The sequence below is a fragment of the Drosophila navojoa genome, chromosome X (assembly GCF_054131105.1).
Source record: "Drosophila navojoa isolate 15081-1374.11 chromosome X, UAZ_NAV_1.0, whole genome shotgun sequence".
NCBI classification, from domain to species: domain Eukaryota; kingdom Metazoa; phylum Arthropoda; class Insecta; order Diptera; family Drosophilidae; genus Drosophila; species Drosophila navojoa.
Genome location: NC_142895.1, coordinates 16,552,146 through 16,572,818, shown reverse-complemented (window position 1 = coordinate 16,572,818; position 20,673 = coordinate 16,552,146). Strand labels below are relative to the sequence as shown.

Here is a 20,673-nt window from a genome sequence, read left to right as displayed (position 1 = left end):
AGCATTTCGTGGACCTCGCTCTATTGGCCAGCTCCTGCTCCGATTGCCTTCACAGATTATCCTGCTCTTCTAATGGTTTCCATTTCAGCTTACGGTCCATTGGAGCTGGAACGGTAGCTCTAGCTCTAGCCCATTGCAACGAAAACAATGAGTGTACATTGTAGAAAAAGAGAAAAGCAATGTTCTCTAACACTCAATCTATGAAAAGAACAAATCATATTGCGATAGAATATGCGCGCCGGTTAAGCACTGAATTAGTGCTGCACTAGTGAACGATAGGCAAATCGATAATAAAACCACTACTGCTCTATCGATAAAATCGCCGCAAAACTACCGCGCACATTTAATTTACAATTAAAAAATCTGTTTCGGTCGCATTTATCAGACTTTTAGCAGCCCAAAGACTTAATAATTTTTCTGATCTGCAATAGAACACATGTGTTATTCTATAAACTAAACTAAGAAGCCCTTAAGAGCATATACATATATATATTTTTAAAAATGTGCATATGTATATACATATGTATGTACATATGTATGTAGGCATACGTAAGTAGATATCTCAATAAATAATGCATATATCATTTGTTTATTAATATTTAGTCGAGTCACAACTTTTCAAAGTTACTATTGTCTGCACTAAACTATATCAGGTTGGTACTTAAATGTTATACAGTTACAATAAACATACATACATACATACGGAGACATACACATAATAAAAGGTTGCTGCGACGCCAGCGTCGTAAGGTGTCCCATTCATTTGCAGAGCTCGAATAACGTGTGCTTCAGTTTCTCCTCGTCGGCGCCGATGACGCGGTATATATTCCGCTTGTTCTTGATGAACACAAAGGTTGGCTTGCTGCGCACCCTGTATGTGTCCACCAAGTACTCAAATTTGTCAACATTTATTTGTATGACTTCCGCCTTGTCTACATTTTGGCGGGCGAGTGCTTTAACCGCCTCATCGATGTCTTTGCATGGGGCGGACCAGGTAGCATAAAACTCCAGGACAATTAGCTTATGCTCTGCAGCTTCCAGACGTCTGTTGAATCCACTTAAACTCCGAATGGTTGTCATTGTTTGATACAAAGTAAGACATATCAAATTGACTTGATCGAGTGAACATAGATGATGTGTTTTATAATCTGGAAGGCACTCACACGCACACACATTAAAATTCCATAAATCAACAAACGGTACTTATCCAGCATTTACATACGTGATGGCATATTCCAATATCGATTAACGATTAACAATATTCGTGCGCGGGCAGTTCAATTATTTGAATATGCACACACGAATATACATATTTTGTTAATATGTACTTAAAATATACATTTTATTTATTTACTTATGTTATTAGAAAAAAATATATTAACAATAACAGCATGAAGATTTTAAGTGTATCTATATAAAAATGTGATCCTATCTAATCTGAGCACGCATGGCAATGCTACTGGGAATCTCTATATTATTCAGCTGCAGCAGCTTGACCAGATTACGAATGAACTCCTGGGAGACCTTCAGCTCGTCGTCGGCCTCCAGGCGCTCGTAGAGATCGAGGGCGCCTTCGTAGTTGTTGGTCTTGGTGAACTGGGAGAGTAGCATGTCGTAGATGCGCTGCTCGTCAATGGTGCGTTGCAGGCCTCGGACACCTCGAGCCAGACGGAGGAGAGTGCTTACGGCGCCCTCTTGCCCCAGGTGCTCGCAGTTCTTCAGCAGCAGCTCGTGGTTGAGCCGAAACTCGGGATTGATGATCAGCCGACGCAGCTGCGTCTCAGTGCCCGACTCAGCCAGTGCCAGTAGCAGGGCGCTGTTCATATTGGCTGCGCCGTGCACTCGGCTGACCGTCGACGTGACCGTGACCAGATGCTGCTGTGCTGACTCCTTGGTCGTGCCCGGAAAACGCGCCAGCTCCGTCTCGTCGCCGTTGCTCAGCTTCACCAGCAGCGACAGCAGCTCGAACTGCAGCGGCGTGTGGTTGTGCCGCTTCGCCAGGCGCTGAAACTCTGCCACGGCGCCATCCAAATCGCCGCGATAGAGCCACTCCCGCAGCACAGGACCCAGCAGAGCATTGTGCGTCTGGCAGTAGCCCAGCTTGCGTAGAAAGTTGAACATCTCCAGTGTGGAGGTCGGGGATGACGACGCGGATGCAGAGTTGTTTGCAGCCATTTTGGCAACATTCGTGAGCAGTTGCCAGACATTCTTGATGACATAATCGCCGCCAGTGATCTTGTGCTGGGCGGCGCGCTGCTGCAGCAGTTCCTTGGCCTCTTCCAGCTGACCCTTCTCCACGAGCAGAGCTGCGTAATCAATCAGCTTGTGCTCATCCACAAGGAACCCTATAAATATATATATATATATATATATATATATGATTAACATTTGGGAATACGCGCTGATATCTAGTCAAGATTAACCTGGATATGTGGTCTGTAGGCGCTGCAGGCTCTGCTGGGCACGTGGCAGGTTCTTCAGCTTGATGTGCAGGTCAAAGATGGCGGCCAGCATCCCAGCGCTGGTCTGCACCCGTAAAGCATCGCACTTGGCCTGCAGTTCGAGCGCCCGTTCCAAGTGGCCGTCGCGCACGCACAGCTGCAGCAGGCGCCGCAGCACGCCGCGCGTATTCAGCTTCTTGGCCTCCAGTTCGATGAGATGGCACTCGAGCTCTTCTCGCGACATGTCGCGCGGATGTTTGATGAAGCCGCCAACGGCCAAGACGGTATCCGCTGGTAGCTGCAGCTCCGCGTTGCGCATCTTCTGCAGCGTATTGGCCAGTGACTGACGTGTGTCCGTGTCGCTGTTGCTGCCCAGGCTCAACAGCGACTCGGCAGCCGCCGGGGAGATGTGCAGCTGCAGACGCTGCATCTCGTGCAGGAAGCGCAACAGCGTTGCCGGCTCCTGGCGTAGACGCATCTGTGGCCCGCACATCTGCAGCAGCAGTGCACCAACGAAGTCATCCTGGCGCTGCAGTGATCGCTGCTGCAGCGACTGGATCAGCTGCGCGAAGGCCTGGTAGCGCTTGGTCGCACGCATATGCACAGCCAGCGTAGTCAAGGGCTGAAGCAGCGTTGTCAGTTGGAGGCGTGTCGGGTAGCGCTGCAGCAGATCGAGCGCTGCCTGCAGGTCAAGCTGCTGCAGCAGTTGGCTGAGCACGTGCACCAGCACCTGGGAGGGGCGCACGCCCACAGCGTCTAGCTGCTGCAGCGCTTGCGCGGGCTGCTGCAGTGTCTGGTTGAGATTGGCTAGGACATATTGTCGCAGTGTCGGCTCATCGCACTCCACGCCCAGGCGCTGCATATCGCCCAGCACCTGGAGCACGCCCCTCTCGCCTTCGCGCTTGTGATGCTGCAGCAGCAGGGGCCAGAAGTAGTGCGGACGCAGTGGCTCGCCCGCGGCATTCAGTGCTTCTAGGCAGCTCAAGGCAATGGAGGGTTGACGACGCAGCGCCAACTCCGTGAGCACCTCCAGAGCGCGCGGGTTCTGGCCGTGTTGTCGCAGCTGGAGGGCGAACTGCAGCATCTGCTCGAGGGGTGTGCGGGCACGGAAGAGCTCCTGTAGCAGGTACGCCGCATATCCATCGATGTTTTGCTTATCGTTGAACTTGGGCGCCGGCAGCATTCCGACTAGTTGGATCATCAGCGCTGCCTGATCTCTGTACAGCATCTGGATGCACAGACTGTTAATGGCCGGCGGCACGTCAATGTCGTTCACATAATCTGCGGGCAGCTGTGCCACCAGCTGCTGCATCAGCTGCACATCCACCTGCTGTGCGGCGAGCACAGCACGCAGCATTTGTATAAGCTGCGGGGCATTGAAGTTACTCGCGTGCTGCCGGAGTAGGTCGCGCGCCCTGGGCAGCTCGCCGTTCTCCACGTAGGCGACGAAGCACAGGGCCTGGGTGCTGGCACTGGGCGCTATTCCCGCCGCACGCATGCTGATAAGGACCGTCTCGACGCCGGGTAGATCTCCGCTGCGAGCATGGCCCAGAAGGAGGGCTTGAAAGTTACGCTCAGAGAGAGGAAAGCTGCGCTCACGCATGTCACTCAGCAGCTCGGTAGCCTGTCGCATATTCCCGCTGGCGCCGGCCACATCCAGCAGGGCGCTGTAGAGGCTTGCATCCGCGGCGCCATTGTAAGCGGCAATCTCGGCCAGCAGAGCACGATGGTCCGTCAACGGCAGCTGGTTCTCGTGCAGAATCTGTAGCTGGGTGTAGTAGTGCGCCATGGATGGTTGCTCCACTTTCAGCAGCTGCGCCCACAAGCGCCGAAACAGATCCCCACGCTCTTTGCTGCTCAGCGTTGGCAACAGCTCCGGCACACAGGCGCCCAGCAGAAAGTGCAGCTGCTCGGCAGTAAGTGTGTTTTGCTGTTCCTTGGGTGCGACCTCCAGCAGTGTCAGCAGACGCTCGCAATGCTCTTGGCGGAGCACATTGTGCTGCTGATAATGTTGCTCAAGCTGCGTCCACAGATCGTCGAGACTGACGGTGGTGTTCACGCGGTCACTGGCCTTCGCTACGCGCTTCTTGTGCGAGGGTGCGGGTCGTGCAACTGGTGTGGTTGCTGCCGTCGTGTAGCTATTTGCAAGTGGCTGCAGTGCCGGCATTATTGTCCTGCTGATCATTGGCATTGCATAATGCAGACATCCACGTGCCGTTGGCGGTGCAATGGCAACTCCAACTGCAACGCGTCTTAATTGAAACTGCAGGCGCACATTTTGGAAGAGGTGTGTACGCAACATGGCAATGGCCAAGGCGCTGGAAACACAGAATTGCTTAACGAAAACAAAACGTTGTAAAACTAGAGAACATGCGCGCCGGCAAAACACTGAATTACTGCTGTACTCTTATCGATATTACCTATCGGTAACACTGTAATATCGATGAAAACATTTCATTAAACAAATATTAAATTTTTGGCGAATGAGCAGTTGGTACTTTTGTGATAACTGCAAAAAGCTGTACATTTTTCCTATAATAACTATTCCATATTCAAGGATTCTTCAATGTCGTACCATCTTATCAAAGTGATAATAGCTTATATCAATAATTTGTGATATACGCATTATATAAAAAAAAAAACATTGTTTTTACAATATATGACACATTTTTTATTATCTCTATTATTTGCTTGTTTATTTAAATATCTCATTTAATTTGCTACGAGCACAGTAATCGAACAACAAACATATCGATAGCACTTGATAATAACAACAATCAGCTGTGTGCGAGGTTTTCTAATTTGAATATGGCGGCATTTACTGCGCACCTGTAATGAGAATCGTCCTAACGAAACCAATGCGATAGTGATGATGCCATCGATAACTGGCACTTCTCTCAAGTCGTGAAAAATATAAATATTTTAAATTATTAAATGTAAATACTTCGAAATGCAAAATTGACGTTATCATAAATTTTAATCGCGGGGTGTTGAGACAACGAGTTCATATCAATTGCAACGCCTGCGTCAACAATTCAATAACCATTTTGGCCATCAAAATAAACCAGGGCTGTGGTTCTGGCCCTAGCAGTATGCAGAAACGATTATTGTTGACAGCAGAAGTTGCATCGAGTCAACAAATTGATGTGAATTCGAATATCAGTCGGGAGTTGGAGTCGGCAGAAGAGGGCACAATGTCGCACAGTACGTACTCAAACTCTTATGTATATATCTATGTGTGTATGCACTTGCACACATGCATATACATATATTAAAGTGTGTTTTCGTTTGTTTGCTTTATTTATATATATATGTACATACATATTTTTCCTACGACAAACAGTTGCTCCTTCGGCCATTGATAAACTGCGCCGTTTTTGCTACCTGGGCAGTATCAAGCAGCCAGTTTATGCACCCACAAGTTTTGATCTGACTGTGGAAGCCCACTTTGAGGCATTGCGTGAGCTGTGCGACAAAGTGAACGAATCGAAGCTGATCGAGTTCCTGAGAGACGTTCTCGATGCATCCAATGATCAGTACTTGCCCCGACACGATGAGGCGATACTCATCTTGGCCGTTTACCTTTCTACGTGTTCGGATGAAACGCAGCGCACACAGGTGCGCAAATATTTCCCTGCGTTTGTGCGCACTTCCCAGGAGCTGTTCTTGTTTATGAAGTTCGTGAAGCAAGTGCAAAAGCTGCTGGACCGCAAAACGCCCTTCAGTCGCACCGTGCGCAAAGCTGTACTGGAGTGGTATCAGCATCAGGCACTGGACAAGTTGCTGCATATGTGGTCGCTGAGCGATTGCAACCCGGCCCAGCATCGTGAGCTCCTACAGCGATGCCACTACATGACCTTTAAATTCGATGAGGAGAAGTTGGCCGCGTTGCGCGTGCTGTCTGCGCCCATTAAGGAACTGATTGAGTGGCCCGAATATCTGGAGCCTCTCGCACATTGCAAGGAGACGATTCAAGGCATTGCTAATCTGCGCCAAACCGCAAACGCAGAGGCTGCCCTGCCCCTTATCCAGAAAATGTCGCTTTGCTACGAGCACTTGCCGCGTCGCATTGTGTCCAATCATAAAGTTGTTAGTCTACTCATGGCCAAAATGACCTACGACCAGATGCTGCAGAGTTGGCCAACATTCCTCAAGATCAACAGGTCGAATCGCCACGCCCAGACGTGCTACACTGAGCGTTTCTTCGATCCCGCACAGCTGCGTGCAGCCAATGTCGAGCCACTGCGCCTGCTGTTGCAGGAGGCACGCGGATTCAGTCGCCAAAAAGTCGTGAGTGTCTATAATGTATGCTAATTTGAACTCATTTAAATCGAATATTGTGCCCGTAGACTACGAAAGGAGTTTTTACACCAAAGCCGCCCAGCATTATTCAAAAGTTGTACAAACAGTCGTTCGGCCTCAACAAACCTTTTGGCTTACGACTCCATATAACAATTAATCTGGAGATGGTTTACTTGGGCAGTACGTAAACTTTTTAATGATATGAAATCACCAAATTTTGTTGGCTAACATTTGATTTGCTCCTCTAGAATGTCTTCTTGGACGTTTTCGCTCGATCAAGTATATCGATGCCGTACTTGCTTTAGCCTTTGGTTACTTCAAATGCGACCCAAAAGTGAACGTGCGCATTTGGTATGACAAGAGTGGAAAGCTAAAAGCGCTGCCATGGACTTCATCCATGTCGGTGGATGATGCCAAGGCCACTTGCGAGAGCCAGAAGGTGGTGAAAATCAAACAGACTCTAATAGACGTTGTCGACGACGCGCTGCTGGATACAAAGCAGACGTATGATGTTTTCCTGGTGCTGGTGCCTTGTGGAACGCGTGGAAATCAAAGGAATAAGTCCGAACAACTTTGCAAGCGGCTGGACGAGTATCGTGAAAAGCGAAATAAAGATGCCAAGTAAGTCGCTTTGCCTTCAGCTAGATTCCACACATTCCTCAGTGCGCAGACACTATTAAATCTCCCCCCATTTACAGATTCATTATATTAAGTTTGCGGCAACAGCAGGGATCCATGGGCTATTCGAGTGCGCGTAACGAGAACATATTGGAGTTGTGCAGCATTTCAGAGCAGACGCCGCGTTTGATCAATGCCTTTGCTCACGGCAAATTCTTCTAGACTACGAAAACTAATACAACTTCTGTGCTACTCAACGCAATGGATGTCATCCGGTAACCAAAGAATCATAATCAGCTATTTAATTGAAATCCCTATGGTAGCAAACGCACAGGCTGCATCAGCTGATGCCTGTCACTGGAAAAGAGTCCACCGCATAACGAGCATAAACGTGCATGTGACAGCAAGCTCTCTAGTGCTCCCTATACATCCATCTCTTTCAATTTGCATCTCTCTAACACACAAGTGCGCATCGCACACACTCACACATGACACGTAAATATAGCGAGAGATAACTAGACACAGCATCCATTGTTTCATGTGCGACTTTTTCACGTACATCTCTGATGCTTATTAATTATATAAAATATTTACATGCATACCTTAAATAGCTCTTAAGCTACACACACAGACACACATAAACAGGCACATACACACACATGAGTATATTAAGAGTATACATATATACTTTCACTCTATACAACGCTAATTTTTGGAACGACTTGTACCACATAGTTATACATACTTGAATTAAATTGGTAATTAGGCGTAGTTAAAGAATTTAATTGATAATTTAATTTCGAAAACGAATGAACTGAATCTAAATCTAAATTTAATTTGGATTAAAAACACAATACAAGTGAATCTGAGCAAAGCGAGAGAGAAAAAAAAAAAAAACAAACAAATTGCCTTACAAACAAAATGTTAGTCAATCTTTAATTTTAACTAAACATACATATTAAATACAAGGAATTTCTTCGTAAAAGTACTGAAACAATATTAGAAAAATAACAACAAAAAAGCAAAGACGAAACCGAAAAGCAAAATAAAGCATTTAGATAAAATTTTCAAACGAAACAAAACTAAATGAAAATAGTCCAAACTAACAAATAAGTTAAAAGCCCACGAACAAGCTAAACAAACAAATGCAACATGAAATATTGTTAAAAATTGATCTTGTTTTGAACATATTAAAAAACAAAAACAAAAACAACAAAAAAGCAACTGCCCAAAATACTGTGAAATTTTATGCAACTAAAAAGCAAAATCGAATATGAACTAACAACAAATATGAGGAAACGAAGGCTTAGACACAAATTTATACAGCTAAGAACTCCTAATGTGCCATACACACATATACACACACACACACACACAGTCAGAGAATCACACATACACACACATATATAAAGCCTAAACATAACTGAACAATAATTACAGCAAAGACACAAGAGATTCGAGTAATTTTTATTGAATACATTTAAATTTATATAAGAAATACTGAACAAAAAGCCAATCAAACAAATACAATTTGGAAGCTTAGCAAAAAGTATTGAAACAAACAAACAAATATAAGAGAAACAAATAGCAATAGAAAAAGGATTTATAAGGAAAAGAAGAGAAAAATTATTGAAACTTTAAAAGAAAATAAGAAATATGTATTTCTATGGACACCTTTGACATGTGTCCACACGCATCTGTGAAGTAAACCGTTGTGATCGCTTTGAAATTTTTATTTAAAACAAAAAAAGAAAAAACAAACAAATTAGATGAAACTCAAGAGAAACTTAAACTAATATAGATTCAATTAAATATAAGTTAATTCCTTGTGGACTGGAATGCAAATCATTTCGTAATGACAGGAGCAACACAAAAATACAAAAAAAAAAACAAAAAGCAACATAAATAAGTGAAACAAAACATGAACCAGAGTGTTACCAAAAAGTAAATAAAAACGTACCTAGACTCCGAATTCAAAAGCAACAAATGAAATTTGAATACTAAAACAAAGACAAACTCACTCACTGGCACAATACTACAGCAAGAAACAGTTCACAGACGCAGACAAACACTAATACACACACACACACACATACACATATATAATATGTATTCAAGTAGTATTAAATAACTAATGTAATGTTGTATTCCGTATTGTATATATATATATATATCTATAGTTGAAATCATAGACCATATGATTTGATTTGTTAAGAACTACGCCAACTCAAACAAGAACAGTATCAAAAGGAAGCTAAAGATCAGCTGTATGATCTAAAACAAAAACAAAAAACAAAATGTTTTGAAACCTACAGACGAACCTATAAATCCGCATTAGCAGCAACAAGAAGCAAAACTTTATGTGATATCTATTTGAAAAATAAGCGAAACCGCAAACCCAATTCAAAAAACAAAAAAACAAAAAATATGAAAATATTTAAAATATAAACAAAACGAAGAAAACAAAAAACAAAAATGAACGAAAAGAAAAACCAAAACATATAGGCAAATTTTTGTAAACTTTCAGCAAATGGATCCAAAACAAAACAAAAAAAAAGAGTAAAACAATAACAAAAGCGAAACGAAATATAAACAAATTGCACCTTAACTGAATCTATTCTAAGTTTAGCCCCCAATGAATGTATTGTACAACATGTATTTGCCACTCTGTCATTTGATTCTGTTAATCGAGTACTTAGCATACGTAAAATGTCGAATGTTATAATGTTTTAGTTAGCACTAAATACAGTTAAGTACATGTACATGTATGTATGCACATATATGCGCATATACAGTTAACGCCAATTTATTGATTGAAGCAATATCCGATACGATACGATACGATACTATATACTCACTAATTTAAATACTAAAATACAATAGGCTTAAAGACGATTCATTCAAAATGTATCTATCTATCTATCCAACTACATATACATACATATGTATCTATCTAGAAGAACTTGACGGCAATATGAGGACGCCTTAGTATTATATATTTCGATGTATGTATTCTTTTCTTTTGAATTTATCAATATAATTTCGACTATCTTTTTTTATACGTTTTCTTTGATATACTTGCATATCTGCCCAGACAGATATCTATATTTATGTATATATATATATATATATATATGTGTGTATACATATACATCTATATGTATATATAAACATCTCTATATATATATATATATAAATATACATGTATATATACTTACATATATATATACTTGTACACGACATAAAGTTGAATAAACAAAATTGAACTCAATTCTCCATATTTTGTTGTTTTTTTTTCTGTTTGGCAACTTTTAGATGCCTTCAAGCGGTATCCAATCATCGATCTGTATGGGCTGGTGGGCGTGTCTCGGCATTTACTTGTTCTCGGTGACAATGCCGGCGGGTCCGCAGATGTAGAGCTGCTTGGTGGCCCGTTCGCGTACTGGCTCGAAGCCGAGCTCGTCGGTTGGGATGCCGTATTGCTTGAGCTTGCACTCGTAGGTCTCGAGCAGATCGTCGTGGGCCTTCCAGGCCTTGGCCACCTCGTAGCGCAGATCGATGATGGTCTGATTCTTGGCGTCGATCACATCGCTGACGGTCTTCTCCACGTTCTCCAGCTTACCGGGGGAGTCGTCGGCGCAGGCGGCGATCGTCCTGCGCAGAATGATCCTGCGCTTCTCGTCCTCGCGCAGCAGAGCCGCAATCTTGCGCTCGAGCAGCACGTTCTTCAGGCCCGTCTTCTGCTGTAGCTCGACGATGACCTCGTTGAAGCGCGCCTTCAGATTGGCCCGCTCGTTGACCAGAGCATCGTTGCGCAGCAGCAGCGTCTCCGACTCCCACATCAGGTTCTTCACCTTCTTCTCCAGTATGACGTTGCTCTTTTTGAGGCGGGCCAGCTGCAGCTTGTCGCGCTCGTAGAACTCCAGCTTGCGCTGCAGCTCCTTCAGATGGGTCTTGGCGTGCTCCAGCGGCTCCTTGAGCCGGCGACTCTCACTGCTTGCCTCGGCGGCGATGCGATCGCTGCGATCGGTCTGGCGGCGCAGCTGCTCGATTTGCTCCTTCATGCTGCCAATCAGGGCCAGGTTGTTCAATGTGATGTCGTTATAATAGTTCTTCATGTCGTTGAATGCCAGATCGTGATGGTCCTGCAGGTCCTTGATCTGCTGATTCTTGCGCTCCTCCACCTCGAACATCTGCGCGTTGAAGAACAGCTCGAGCTTGTTGCGCTGCTCCCGCATCTTCTCGTCGTGCAGGCGATCGTTGTCCTTGCGCTCGCTCTCAAACTGCAGACGCTGCTCTCTGGATGGGGATGGGAATGTTTGAATTTCGAATGTGTGGATCATTGAATCATCAATGCATTGGATACTCACAGCAGCTGCTGGTTGAAGTGCAACTCCAGCTGGCGATGCTGCATGTCGCTCATCTCGGTGCGTTCGCGCACGACGCGGCGCAGCTGACGCTTGTCCATCTGCAGCTCCAGCTCCTGTTGCACATGGTGCTCCTGGGCGACCTTCAGCTGGGTCATCGCCTCGGCGCGCACCTCGCCCAGCTTGCTGTGGTTCTCGAACTGCAGATGCTTCATCTGCTGCATGATGTGCTTGGTATCGATGTCCGCCAGATCCTGGGTGGCCTCGATCTCCTTGTCCTTCTGCTGCAGCTCGAACTTGGCCTCCTCTGCGCAAGTAGATCACAGATTATATAGAGAGGGTGATATCGATTCGATATTCGCTGCTTACCCAGCTGCTGGCGCGTGATCTCCCAGAAGGTGCGTATCTTGTCGCGCTCCAACTGGAAGTAGTTGCGCTCCTCGCGCTCCCGGTCCATCTCGGCCTTGAGGCGCAGCGAGAACGCCTCCAGCTGATCGCGCGTCATGGCGGACGTGTCCACGCCATCGATGAGCACTGCAAAGAGCCAAACGGGAGCTTTAAACTTGCCAACGAACATTATGAACAAATTTAATAAGAATGCAGCCCATTAATGTGCGTGTGTGTGCCATCTGTGTGTGTGTGTGTGTGCGTGTGTGTGTTTTAGGATTGCGCCTCATGCCCGCATGTGCCGAGCTGCTGCTGTAATTGGTTTGTGTAATTGGCATCGTTCACCGGCTGGTGCCGAGCCTCGCCTGCCGCATGTCCTCTGCCAGCTCCTGGCAGGACCAACAGCATCCTCCATAGAAACAATTATGTGCGTTAGAGGCCGTTGGTTTGCTCACTCGTGGAAATTAAGTGCGTCTTTTTTTCCGCTCACTCACTCTCCCTCCCGCCTCTCTCTCTCTCTCTTGTGTGCGTGTGTGTGTGGAGTCTGGGCTGTTGCAGTGGAGCATGTGGTGCTGCGTTTGGGTTGCGCTTGCACAATTAAATTGTATTGAGCATGTGGCCAACATGGACGCCACTTGTCACACTCTGTTTTCCTGCTGACCAAGCCTCAGATTATCATTATTTGACAAATTGTTGTGCTGCCCAACTGACAGAGACCCACCAAACCAGCAGCCCATCGACCCACCGACCGACCGACCCACCAACCCATCGACCCATCGACCCACTGGCTCGCTGGCCGAGCCCAACTTTACCAGTCACATTAATTACTTACGCCGCTCCGACTTTGGTACTTAACTATCTTTATGCCATCTGCGAGGGCAATTGCACTGCGAGCATTTAACAATTTTTTGGTCTACAGCCAGAGTAAAAACAACTATCGGAATGGATCTGCTTTGGATTTTAATGATCAGGTCTATGGCTAACGAAATTCTTCAATCCTCAATAACTGTAGCATATCAGTGTAGCAGTATAACAGTATGACAGTGTAACCGTATAACAGTGTAACAGTATAACAGTACATTAGTAAATCAATATGGCAGTATTCCTGTATGACAGTATATCAGTACAACAGTATAACAGTTATTTAGTATATCAGTATATCAGTATATCAGTAAATCAGTAAATCAGTATATCAGTATATCAGTATATCAGTATATCAGTATATCAGTAAATCAGTATATCAGTATATCAGTATATCAGTATATCAGTATATCAGTATATCAGTATATCAGTATATCAGTATATCAGTATATCAGTATATCAGTATATCAGTATAACAGTATATCAGTATATCAGTAAATCAGTATATCAGTACAACAGTATAACAGTATATCAGTATATCAGTATAGCAGTATATAAGTATATCAGCATAAACTTTAACAAATTCTCAATTCAGTTAATAGGAAAGGGCAATAAGCTTGATTTACAATGGAATTTTGTCGAACTTGCCTACATATAAAAAAAAAAGTCTGTTTGGTACAGCAGTCAAAAATCACTCATACTAATGCATTACACTCAGTTAATAATATTGACTCTTTGGATCCTCACTCTCTATCTCCGGAGTCTCTATATCATCTCCAGTCCTGTCCATTTCCTCTTAGTGCACTTTAGCATGACCGACTGCCACCAGTTTCACTTAACAACTGATATTATTCTGCTAATTTGTGCTTACAGATGGGAGAGCATTATGTAGAGAGTGTGCTAACATCCACACTCTTCTATAGTCATAATTCACTCAAATGCAAATTCCGCTTTCTCTGATCTCACTCAACAGCTATGCTAACTATTTAACACACCTGTCGCTGAGTGAAAAGCAACTGTTATATTATCTGACTGTTAAATGGTAATGAGTAATCACTAGTGAACTAGGAGTAGTACGAGTGGTAATATTATTCTCTATGTGCTGGCTCTGACTGTGCTCGTTCGCTACAACGGAGCTAAGACTATTAAATTCAAAGTCTAGGCAAAGGTTGCTATGATATTTTTGACTCCTTATGTCAAAGAAAGAAGCCCGCAAAATAGTTCCCTCTCCGAGTAAAGTTGCTTGAAGATCAGCTAATACTTCAGCTCTATAATGAATTGAATTTTAATGTTTGCTCAAATTGAATAGTATGTATAGCTATATATATAGTATGCATAAATAGTATTGTATGTACTATGTAATATATAGATAGTATATGGGAAGATCGACAGAGGTCAGCTCAGCTAAAAATTAGGATCATTATATGTAGTTAGCTATCAACTCACCTGGCAACTTCTTGCCCTTTTTGCCTTTCTTACTCTTTGGTGGCTGTGGAACGAAAATAGAAATGCATATTAATTCTGGGCGATTCGGAAATTCGATATCAAAACTAAAAACATACCCGATTTGAAATGAAATGAAAATATCAAATGAAAATAAGTCCAAATCAAGGTTCAGGTGCGAGAATCGGGTCAAGGCAAGTGCAGTTGTTTTGGGTACATGTGAAGGCGGCAATTAGTCAGAGTAATTCACAAGGATTTTGAATGGGAGTAAATAAATCGGGTGTGGAATACGCATATATGTATATATAAATAAAGCTTTGCTTAATGTGTAATTCGATTTCTTCAGCTGGCTGCTGCGTTGGGATAACGAGCTGTGCTTCTTTTTTTTCCAGCTTCTTCTTCTTCCGCTGCCGCTGTGCGCAATGCATTCTCGAAAAAGGCAGAGGACAGGACAGGACAGCAGCAGGAGTAGCAGGAGCAGCAACAGCATTGGATGTGCTGAGGTGGCACGAGTCTGAGGCGGTGGCAACGTCGCCGTTTTAAATAATGTGATGGCGCGGCTTTCAAAACAATTTCACAACAGCTGTTGGCTTATTGCATATTTTATGACTGCAAATTATTCAAAAATTTTCGAAGCCGCGCCCGGCCCAGCCGCCAGTCGCGTCGTCTCGCTCCATGTTGTTGCTGTTGCTGTTGTTGTTGTTGGCGTTGGCAAAAGGCGTAAAATTTTCATAAATAATAATAGTATACATATACATGAATGTATATAGTATGTATGTATGTATGTATGTGTATATATGCAGGAGAGTGTGTGCTTGAATATACAAATTGTCGAAAATGGACAACAGCAGCGACGCGGGTTTGTTGCATGCTGCACAATTCTTTTGCCATTTAACAGCAGCAACTGAGACATAAGCATATATTTACTATATATATATGGCATGAAAAATTGAATGTGCCAAAGCCTGAGGCTGAGGCTGAGGCTGAGGCAGTCGTCTCTCTCTCTCTCTCTCTCTCCTGCCACGCCCATAGAGCGGGGCCAAAGCCTGGGCTGCTATCAGCGCTGCATCAAGCAGCGGACAACAGGACAATGCTTAAAGATGCTGCAGTAAGTACTGCTACAGCTGCCACTCCTGCTGCTGCTACTCCTGCTGCTGCTACTCCTGCTGCTGCATTCCAGTTGCTCAACATCGTTTATTATGCGCCAAAGAGATCTTTGCTCTGCTCTCAGCTTACCATTTTGTAGAGTTCCCAGAGATTTGCTCTTATCCAGCGAGAATGTGCTGCAAGCTCTTTGAATTTTGATTATAATTTGTGCCGGGCCGAGCAGTTAATTTTGTTATTGTTTTTTGTTGTTGTTATTGTTGCTGTTGTCGTTGGTTGCCCAGAGTTACCAGCTGGGATTGTCGGCGCGTAAACAAATGCCAAGCAACCGCTTGGCCAGCGAATAAATTTCACCAATATATATCTATATTTATGCATATAAATATATATATTTATATATTTTCAATCTGTGTCTAAGTGTGAACTTGTGATAATCGGAAAAACGACTGAGCAACTAAAGCATGCTATATAGCCTTAAGTATAGACATACATACATACATACATACATTTCAATGTTAAGTTTTCATTCAACATTTTCTCTTCCTTCTCTATTTTTCTATATTTCATTCAGTTCAAAGTTCGAGCTGGTAGACAACAAAGTTGTTCGAATAGTTGATAGCGGTCACAGCCTTAAAGTAATATACCAATTAGCACACAGCACTAGGGGAGAGAAAGTTTGGCAAGTGTGGACATGACTGCGAGATACCCTGCATGAGCAGCTGAATATATAACCAAGATCTATCTGATTTGAGTTTATAATGAAGAGAGAGAGAGAGAGAGAGAGAGAGAGAGAGAGAGAGAGAGAGAGAAAGAGAGAGAGAGAGAGAGAGAGAGAGAGAGAGAAAGAGAGAGAGAGAGAGAAAGATGGAGATGGAAAGCGAGAGAAAGAGAGCTAGATAGGCAGAGTGATGGATAGATACATAGCTAAATAGATATATGTATATGTAGATAGATAGACAGATAGATAGAAAGATATTTAGATATATAGAGAGTGAGTGTGAGAGTGAGAGAGAGAAAGAGAAAAATATAAGGAGGGAAGAGATAGGGAGAAAGAAATACATCGAGATAGCTAGACAGACAGGAAGATTGAGAGCGAGAGGGAAATACAGTGAGAGAGAGAGAGAGAGAGAAGGAGGTAGAATGAGAGGGAAGGAGAGGGATAAAGAAAGAGAAAGAAGAAGAAACAAAGAAGAAAGAAATAATAGATTTTAAGGGAGAGGTAAACACAGGGAGAAATGTAAACAGATAAAGAAAGAAAGAGAGAGAGATAGAAAGAGGAAGACAATGGGACAAATAAAGAGCCATAGATAAAAAGTGTGAGTGATAAAGAAAATACCATGCAAATAATACTTCTTTATGCTAAAATAATAAAGTAAACAAATATCATTATTTGTTCCCTTATTTGCATTCGATTGATTACTTAGATGTAGTACCTAGTAGAATCGTAAACGTTCCGTGGAAAAGAAGCTTTACTTCTCTTACCAAGACTTCTAACGCATGCATATACCCCAAGGCACAAATTGCGTTTAGTGGGTATGGCAAATAAGAAGAGAACGACAATGAAATTGAAATACAAGCTGATGAAGTTAACGGCTGGCCGATAAAATTGCCAGCAACCGGGTCGAGTCGCATAAATATCTCGCCATAAGTAACCCCGGCGATGCAGTCGAGCCTTGTGCTGCACACTCACTTGCCTCCGCCGTGCTGTCCGCCTGTCCGGCTGTCCAGATGTCCGGCTAGCCCCTGAACCCTAACCCTATGAACCCAATGGCCTCTGCTCTGTGGCACTTAAGTAAATAGCTTGGCAGTTTGGAGTACTTTAAATGCATTCACTTTAAAACTGAGACAGAGCGAGAGCGAGAGCGAGAGCGAGAGAGAGGCGAAGAGTGAGGGCGCTGCAGCTCCAACTCCTGCTGCAGTCAGTGTGGCTCTTGCTTGTTGTTGCTTGGCAGATTTTAGACTTTGGCAATTAGGCTATAATCAGGCTAAGGCGCATAATTATTTTGCGTGTCTTTTTCAGTTTCAGCTTCAGCTTTAGCTCTTTATTTACTCGTTGTTTCAATGCTAGTCAGAGCGCAGACTGTTTTAATTAATTGAATCTGCTCAGTGGTGGGCAAGTTTCCGGCTAATCAAAGCTCGCTTTGATTAGATCACCTTGGGCACAGCTCCAGATTTCTCACCTACATTTTTGCCTCTATGCCGAAAGGAAGTCTTTAAGTGCAGACGAAACTTTTGGCGCGAATATTTCACGCCTTAATTTGTGGCAGCAGCAGGAGTAGTGGCAGTGGCAGGAGCAGGAGCAGGAGCAGCAGTCGAGTCGACGAGTTGTTGTTGTTGTTGTTTGAAAATTATGCGCCGCTTGCTTGGCGGTTGTGTAAACAGAAGCCCCAAATAAAAAGGATATTGCCGGCTGTTGGGGCTTGCCGGTTAAATGCTTTAATTGAAATTAATAACCGCAGCCCAGCATTGAGCAGTTGAGCAGTTGAGCGGCAGTCGTTTCCAGCCTTTTCCAGCTAACTTGGCTAGCAGACCAGCCCCGTGGCCAACTCGACTGCCTCAGAATTTTCAATTGTTTTCATTAAAAGTCAATTTTAGGCGATGGGCGATGGGGTGAAGGGCGAAGGGGTCGCTTCAACCCTTCGCTGAGCGCGGCTAAAATGCCTTGCGGGTGCTGGGGGGGGGGGGGGGGGCGGTTGTTGAAGCTGGTGCCGCATAATTTTGTATTGGCAGATGCTGTTGGCCATGGCCCATTGCACGGCTAACGGTAACGTTAACGGTAACGGTAACGGCTGCCAAGGGTCAGGCGGCTGCTGCTGCCTGGGCGCTGATTGAAAGTGAAAGTAAACGCTGCTCTCACATAGACACTGACACACACACACACACACACACATACACACAGACACTCATTGGCATCGCAAGACATATTTCAAATGCTTTTGGCTCTAGCTTTAAAGCTGCCAAATGCGAGTCGAGTTAAATTCTAAATATTTGCTTAGCTCCGACTTAAGATCTATATCTCAATTAGCAGCAATCACAGCAGTGTTTAAATTATAAAAAATGTAGCACTACTTACAAATATAATTATCATAAACGGGAAACGTTTTTATTTCTTTGAAAGTTCAAATAGATCCACTGGGAAATTTTTTACTTTTTTTAAACCGAACTCCAACTTATACTTCTAGCTCAGCTCTATTTTTAATAATTACATATTTATAAATACAAAATATAAATATACAAATAAAATATATGTATAAAACAGATTCTATCTTTTGCAGCTTTGCCCTGTTTTAAAAATTATTTGTAAATTTGTTAGAATTGCTTAAATTTGTTGTTTATGAAGCAATGAATTTTGTATAATTGTTTATGCATAATTCCTAAGAAAGTGTAAGTAATTGTTATGCATTTATAGAAATATTGATATAAGTTACGTTGTTTTTCCAAATTCCTTAATTAATTAAATTTATAAAAATTTATAAAAATGTTTCATACTAAATTAAATTTACTAATTTTGAAAAGTTTTTTCAATAATTTAAATAAATTTGTATAAATTGTGTATATGTTTTTAATAATTGCGAATCCGCTGGTTTTTTTTTTCATTTTTATTTTTTTTAATTTATTGATTGTTTTTTTTTTTTTTTTTTTTTTTTTTTTTTTTTTGCAATTATCTTGGAAACATAGCCATATATACAAAAGTAAACTTTTCTGGAGGAATGTCTATATGTTAAATAAATAGTTACAGTAAAGTGCATAAGTTATTAAACAGAAAGAGTTTATATACATTTTATAAACTTGTAAGACTTTGTCTAACATATTTTTTTTGTTTATAAAAAATTGTAGAAATTTAGAAAAATTTTCAAACATTTTTATGAATTTATAAATATTGTTTTTTAATTGTTCTAAAATTGTATACACTTTACATTTAAAAGCCGAGTAGAAATCATCGAAGCTGAGGCCTATTTTAAGTCTATAGAGATATCGATAGTATATATGTTTTTAGTTTTATTATTAAATACAAAAAAAAATAATAAAAAAAAAATAAAAATATATATATATACATTATATATATATATATATATATATATATATATATATATATATATATATATATATATATATATATATATATATATATATATAATCTATACAAGTTAATTTAGAGCTTGCTGCTTTAGGTAGACTTCAGTTTAGCTTTATATTATTAGCTTTAGTTTAGCTCTAGGTTAGCTTTGGGTTAAGTCTAAGCTTGATCTCATTACAGGGACAGTGATTATCTCTCTCTCTCTCTCTCTCTCTCTCTCTCTCTCTCGCTCTCTCCTTCTCTCCCTCTGTGTGAATACTAAGCTTGTAGCTGCTGCATTCTATGTGTGTGTATGTGTGCAAGACAGAGAGAGAGAGAGAGAGAGAGAGGGTGACAGAGATAAGGAGACAGAGGCCAAATGCGGTTGCAGAAGTTATTTGCTGTGTTATTTTCAGAACAGCTTCCGCCTTGCTCAGCAGCGGACATCCTGTTGTGTTTGAGAGTTAAATTTGCGCAGCTGCTTAGACTCAGGGACCAACAGCTCTTGTATTTTGCATTCCAGCTACAGCCACAGCCACAGCCACGACTACGACCACCATTCAGACCCTGCCAACCAAGCAGCCACCGCAAACCCAAAAAAAAAATAAGAATAATAATAATAAATAATAATAAATAAATAAAAATACTCAAAGTTAGTTTTTAGCTTTCATTAAATTTATAGTCTGACTTTCCTATATATTTAATAATGATAAAAAATAATAATAATTAATAAATAAATATAAGGACTGAACTAGAATTTCAATAACCTCTTTCGTCTTTTATACACATACATACATATGTGTACATACACTTAACGGAAAAATCCCATTTTATAATCATCATCTAATTCACTCAGTATATTCTACTTACTTATTATATACAACTACATATATCATTTCAAATTATCAGTCACCTTTTATCAGAAGAAGAAAATCAAACAAGGATATTGTAATAAATATATTCGTCCTTTATTTGTGGAGTTTTATATGGGGTTTGTTTCAATGTCATATTCGTTTTCTTGTGGTAGTATTATTCATATATATATATATATGTCTGTCTGACTGTATATATGCTCGTATATAACTATGTAATT

General features: G+C 42.3%; 4 protein-coding genes across 4 annotated transcripts; 1 reads left to right on the top strand and 3 right to left on the bottom strand.

Moving 5' to 3' along the window:
* Positions 1-577: 577 nt before the first annotated feature.
* On the bottom strand, positions 578-1,169 carry LOC115565168 (thioredoxin-1). Its single transcript, XM_030390176.2, has one exon. It carries the CDS (start codon positions 1,078-1,080, stop codon positions 760-762), a length of 321 nt encoding a protein of 106 aa, XP_030246036.1. The 5' UTR covers positions 1,081-1,169; the 3' UTR covers positions 578-759.
* Positions 1,170-1,332: 163 nt separating this feature from the next.
* Positions 1,333-4,864, bottom strand: Lrpprc2 (Leucine-rich pentatricopeptide repeat containing 2). The gene is made up of 2 exons (XM_030390172.2): positions 2,424-4,864; positions 1,333-2,345 (listed from the first exon to the last, which is right to left on the bottom strand). The coding sequence occupies exons 1-2, from the start codon at positions 4,741-4,743 to the stop codon at positions 1,429-1,431; spliced, it is 3,237 nt and encodes a 1,078-aa protein (XP_030246032.1). The 5' UTR covers positions 4,744-4,864; the 3' UTR covers positions 1,333-1,428.
* Positions 4,865-5,286: 422 nt separating this feature from the next.
* On the top strand, positions 5,287-9,795 carry LOC115565166 (uncharacterized). Its single transcript, XM_030390174.2, has 5 exons — positions 5,287-5,645; positions 5,785-6,731; positions 6,791-6,923; positions 6,992-7,364; positions 7,442-9,795. The coding sequence occupies exons 1-5, from the start codon at positions 5,534-5,536 to the stop codon at positions 7,581-7,583; spliced, it is 1,707 nt and encodes a 568-aa protein (XP_030246034.1). The 5' UTR covers positions 5,287-5,533; the 3' UTR covers positions 7,584-9,795.
* A 217-nt stretch (positions 9,796-10,012) lies between these two features.
* On the bottom strand, positions 10,013-15,997 carry Gas8 (Growth arrest specific protein 8). Its single transcript, XM_089263152.1, has 5 exons — positions 15,656-15,997; positions 14,423-14,456; positions 12,098-12,262; positions 11,732-12,035; positions 10,013-11,660 (listed from the first exon to the last, which is right to left on the bottom strand). The coding sequence occupies exons 1-5, from the start codon at positions 15,656-15,658 to the stop codon at positions 10,736-10,738; spliced, it is 1,431 nt and encodes a 476-aa protein (XP_089119278.1). The 5' UTR covers positions 15,659-15,997; the 3' UTR covers positions 10,013-10,735.
* Between the last annotated feature and the right edge of the window lie 4,676 nt (positions 15,998-20,673).

Excerpts from the sequence above, each read along its gene's own strand:
- Gas8 (XM_089263152.1), bottom strand. Across the intron at positions 12,263-14,422 it reads AAAGGGCAAGAAGTTGCCAG|TGCTCATCGATGGCGTGGAC; the intron begins GTGAGTTGATAG and ends GGCTCTTTGCAG. Across the intron at positions 11,661-11,731 it reads CACTTCAACCAGCAGCTGCT|AGAGCAGCGTCTGCAGTTTG; the intron begins GTGAGTATCCAA and ends ATCCCCATCCAG.
- Lrpprc2 (XM_030390172.2), bottom strand. The coding sequence starts at position 4,743 with ATGTTGCGTACACACCTCTTCCAAAATGTGCGCCTGCAGTTTCAATTA. Across the intron at positions 2,346-2,423 it reads CCTACAGACCACATATCCAG|GGTTCCTTGTGGATGAGCAC; the intron begins GTTAATCTTGAC and ends ATATATTTATAG.
- LOC115565168 (XM_030390176.2), bottom strand. The coding sequence starts at position 1,080 with ATGACAACCATTCGGAGTTTAAGTGGATTCAACAGACGTCTGGAAGCT.
- LOC115565166 (XM_030390174.2), top strand. The coding sequence starts at position 5,534 with ATGCAGAAACGATTATTGTTGACAGCAGAAGTTGCATCGAGTCAACAA. Across the intron at positions 6,732-6,790 it reads GATTCAGTCGCCAAAAAGTC|ACTACGAAAGGAGTTTTTAC; the intron begins GTGAGTGTCTAT and ends TTGTGCCCGTAG. Across the intron at positions 6,924-6,991 it reads GGAGATGGTTTACTTGGGCA|AATGTCTTCTTGGACGTTTT; the intron begins GTACGTAAACTT and ends TTGCTCCTCTAG.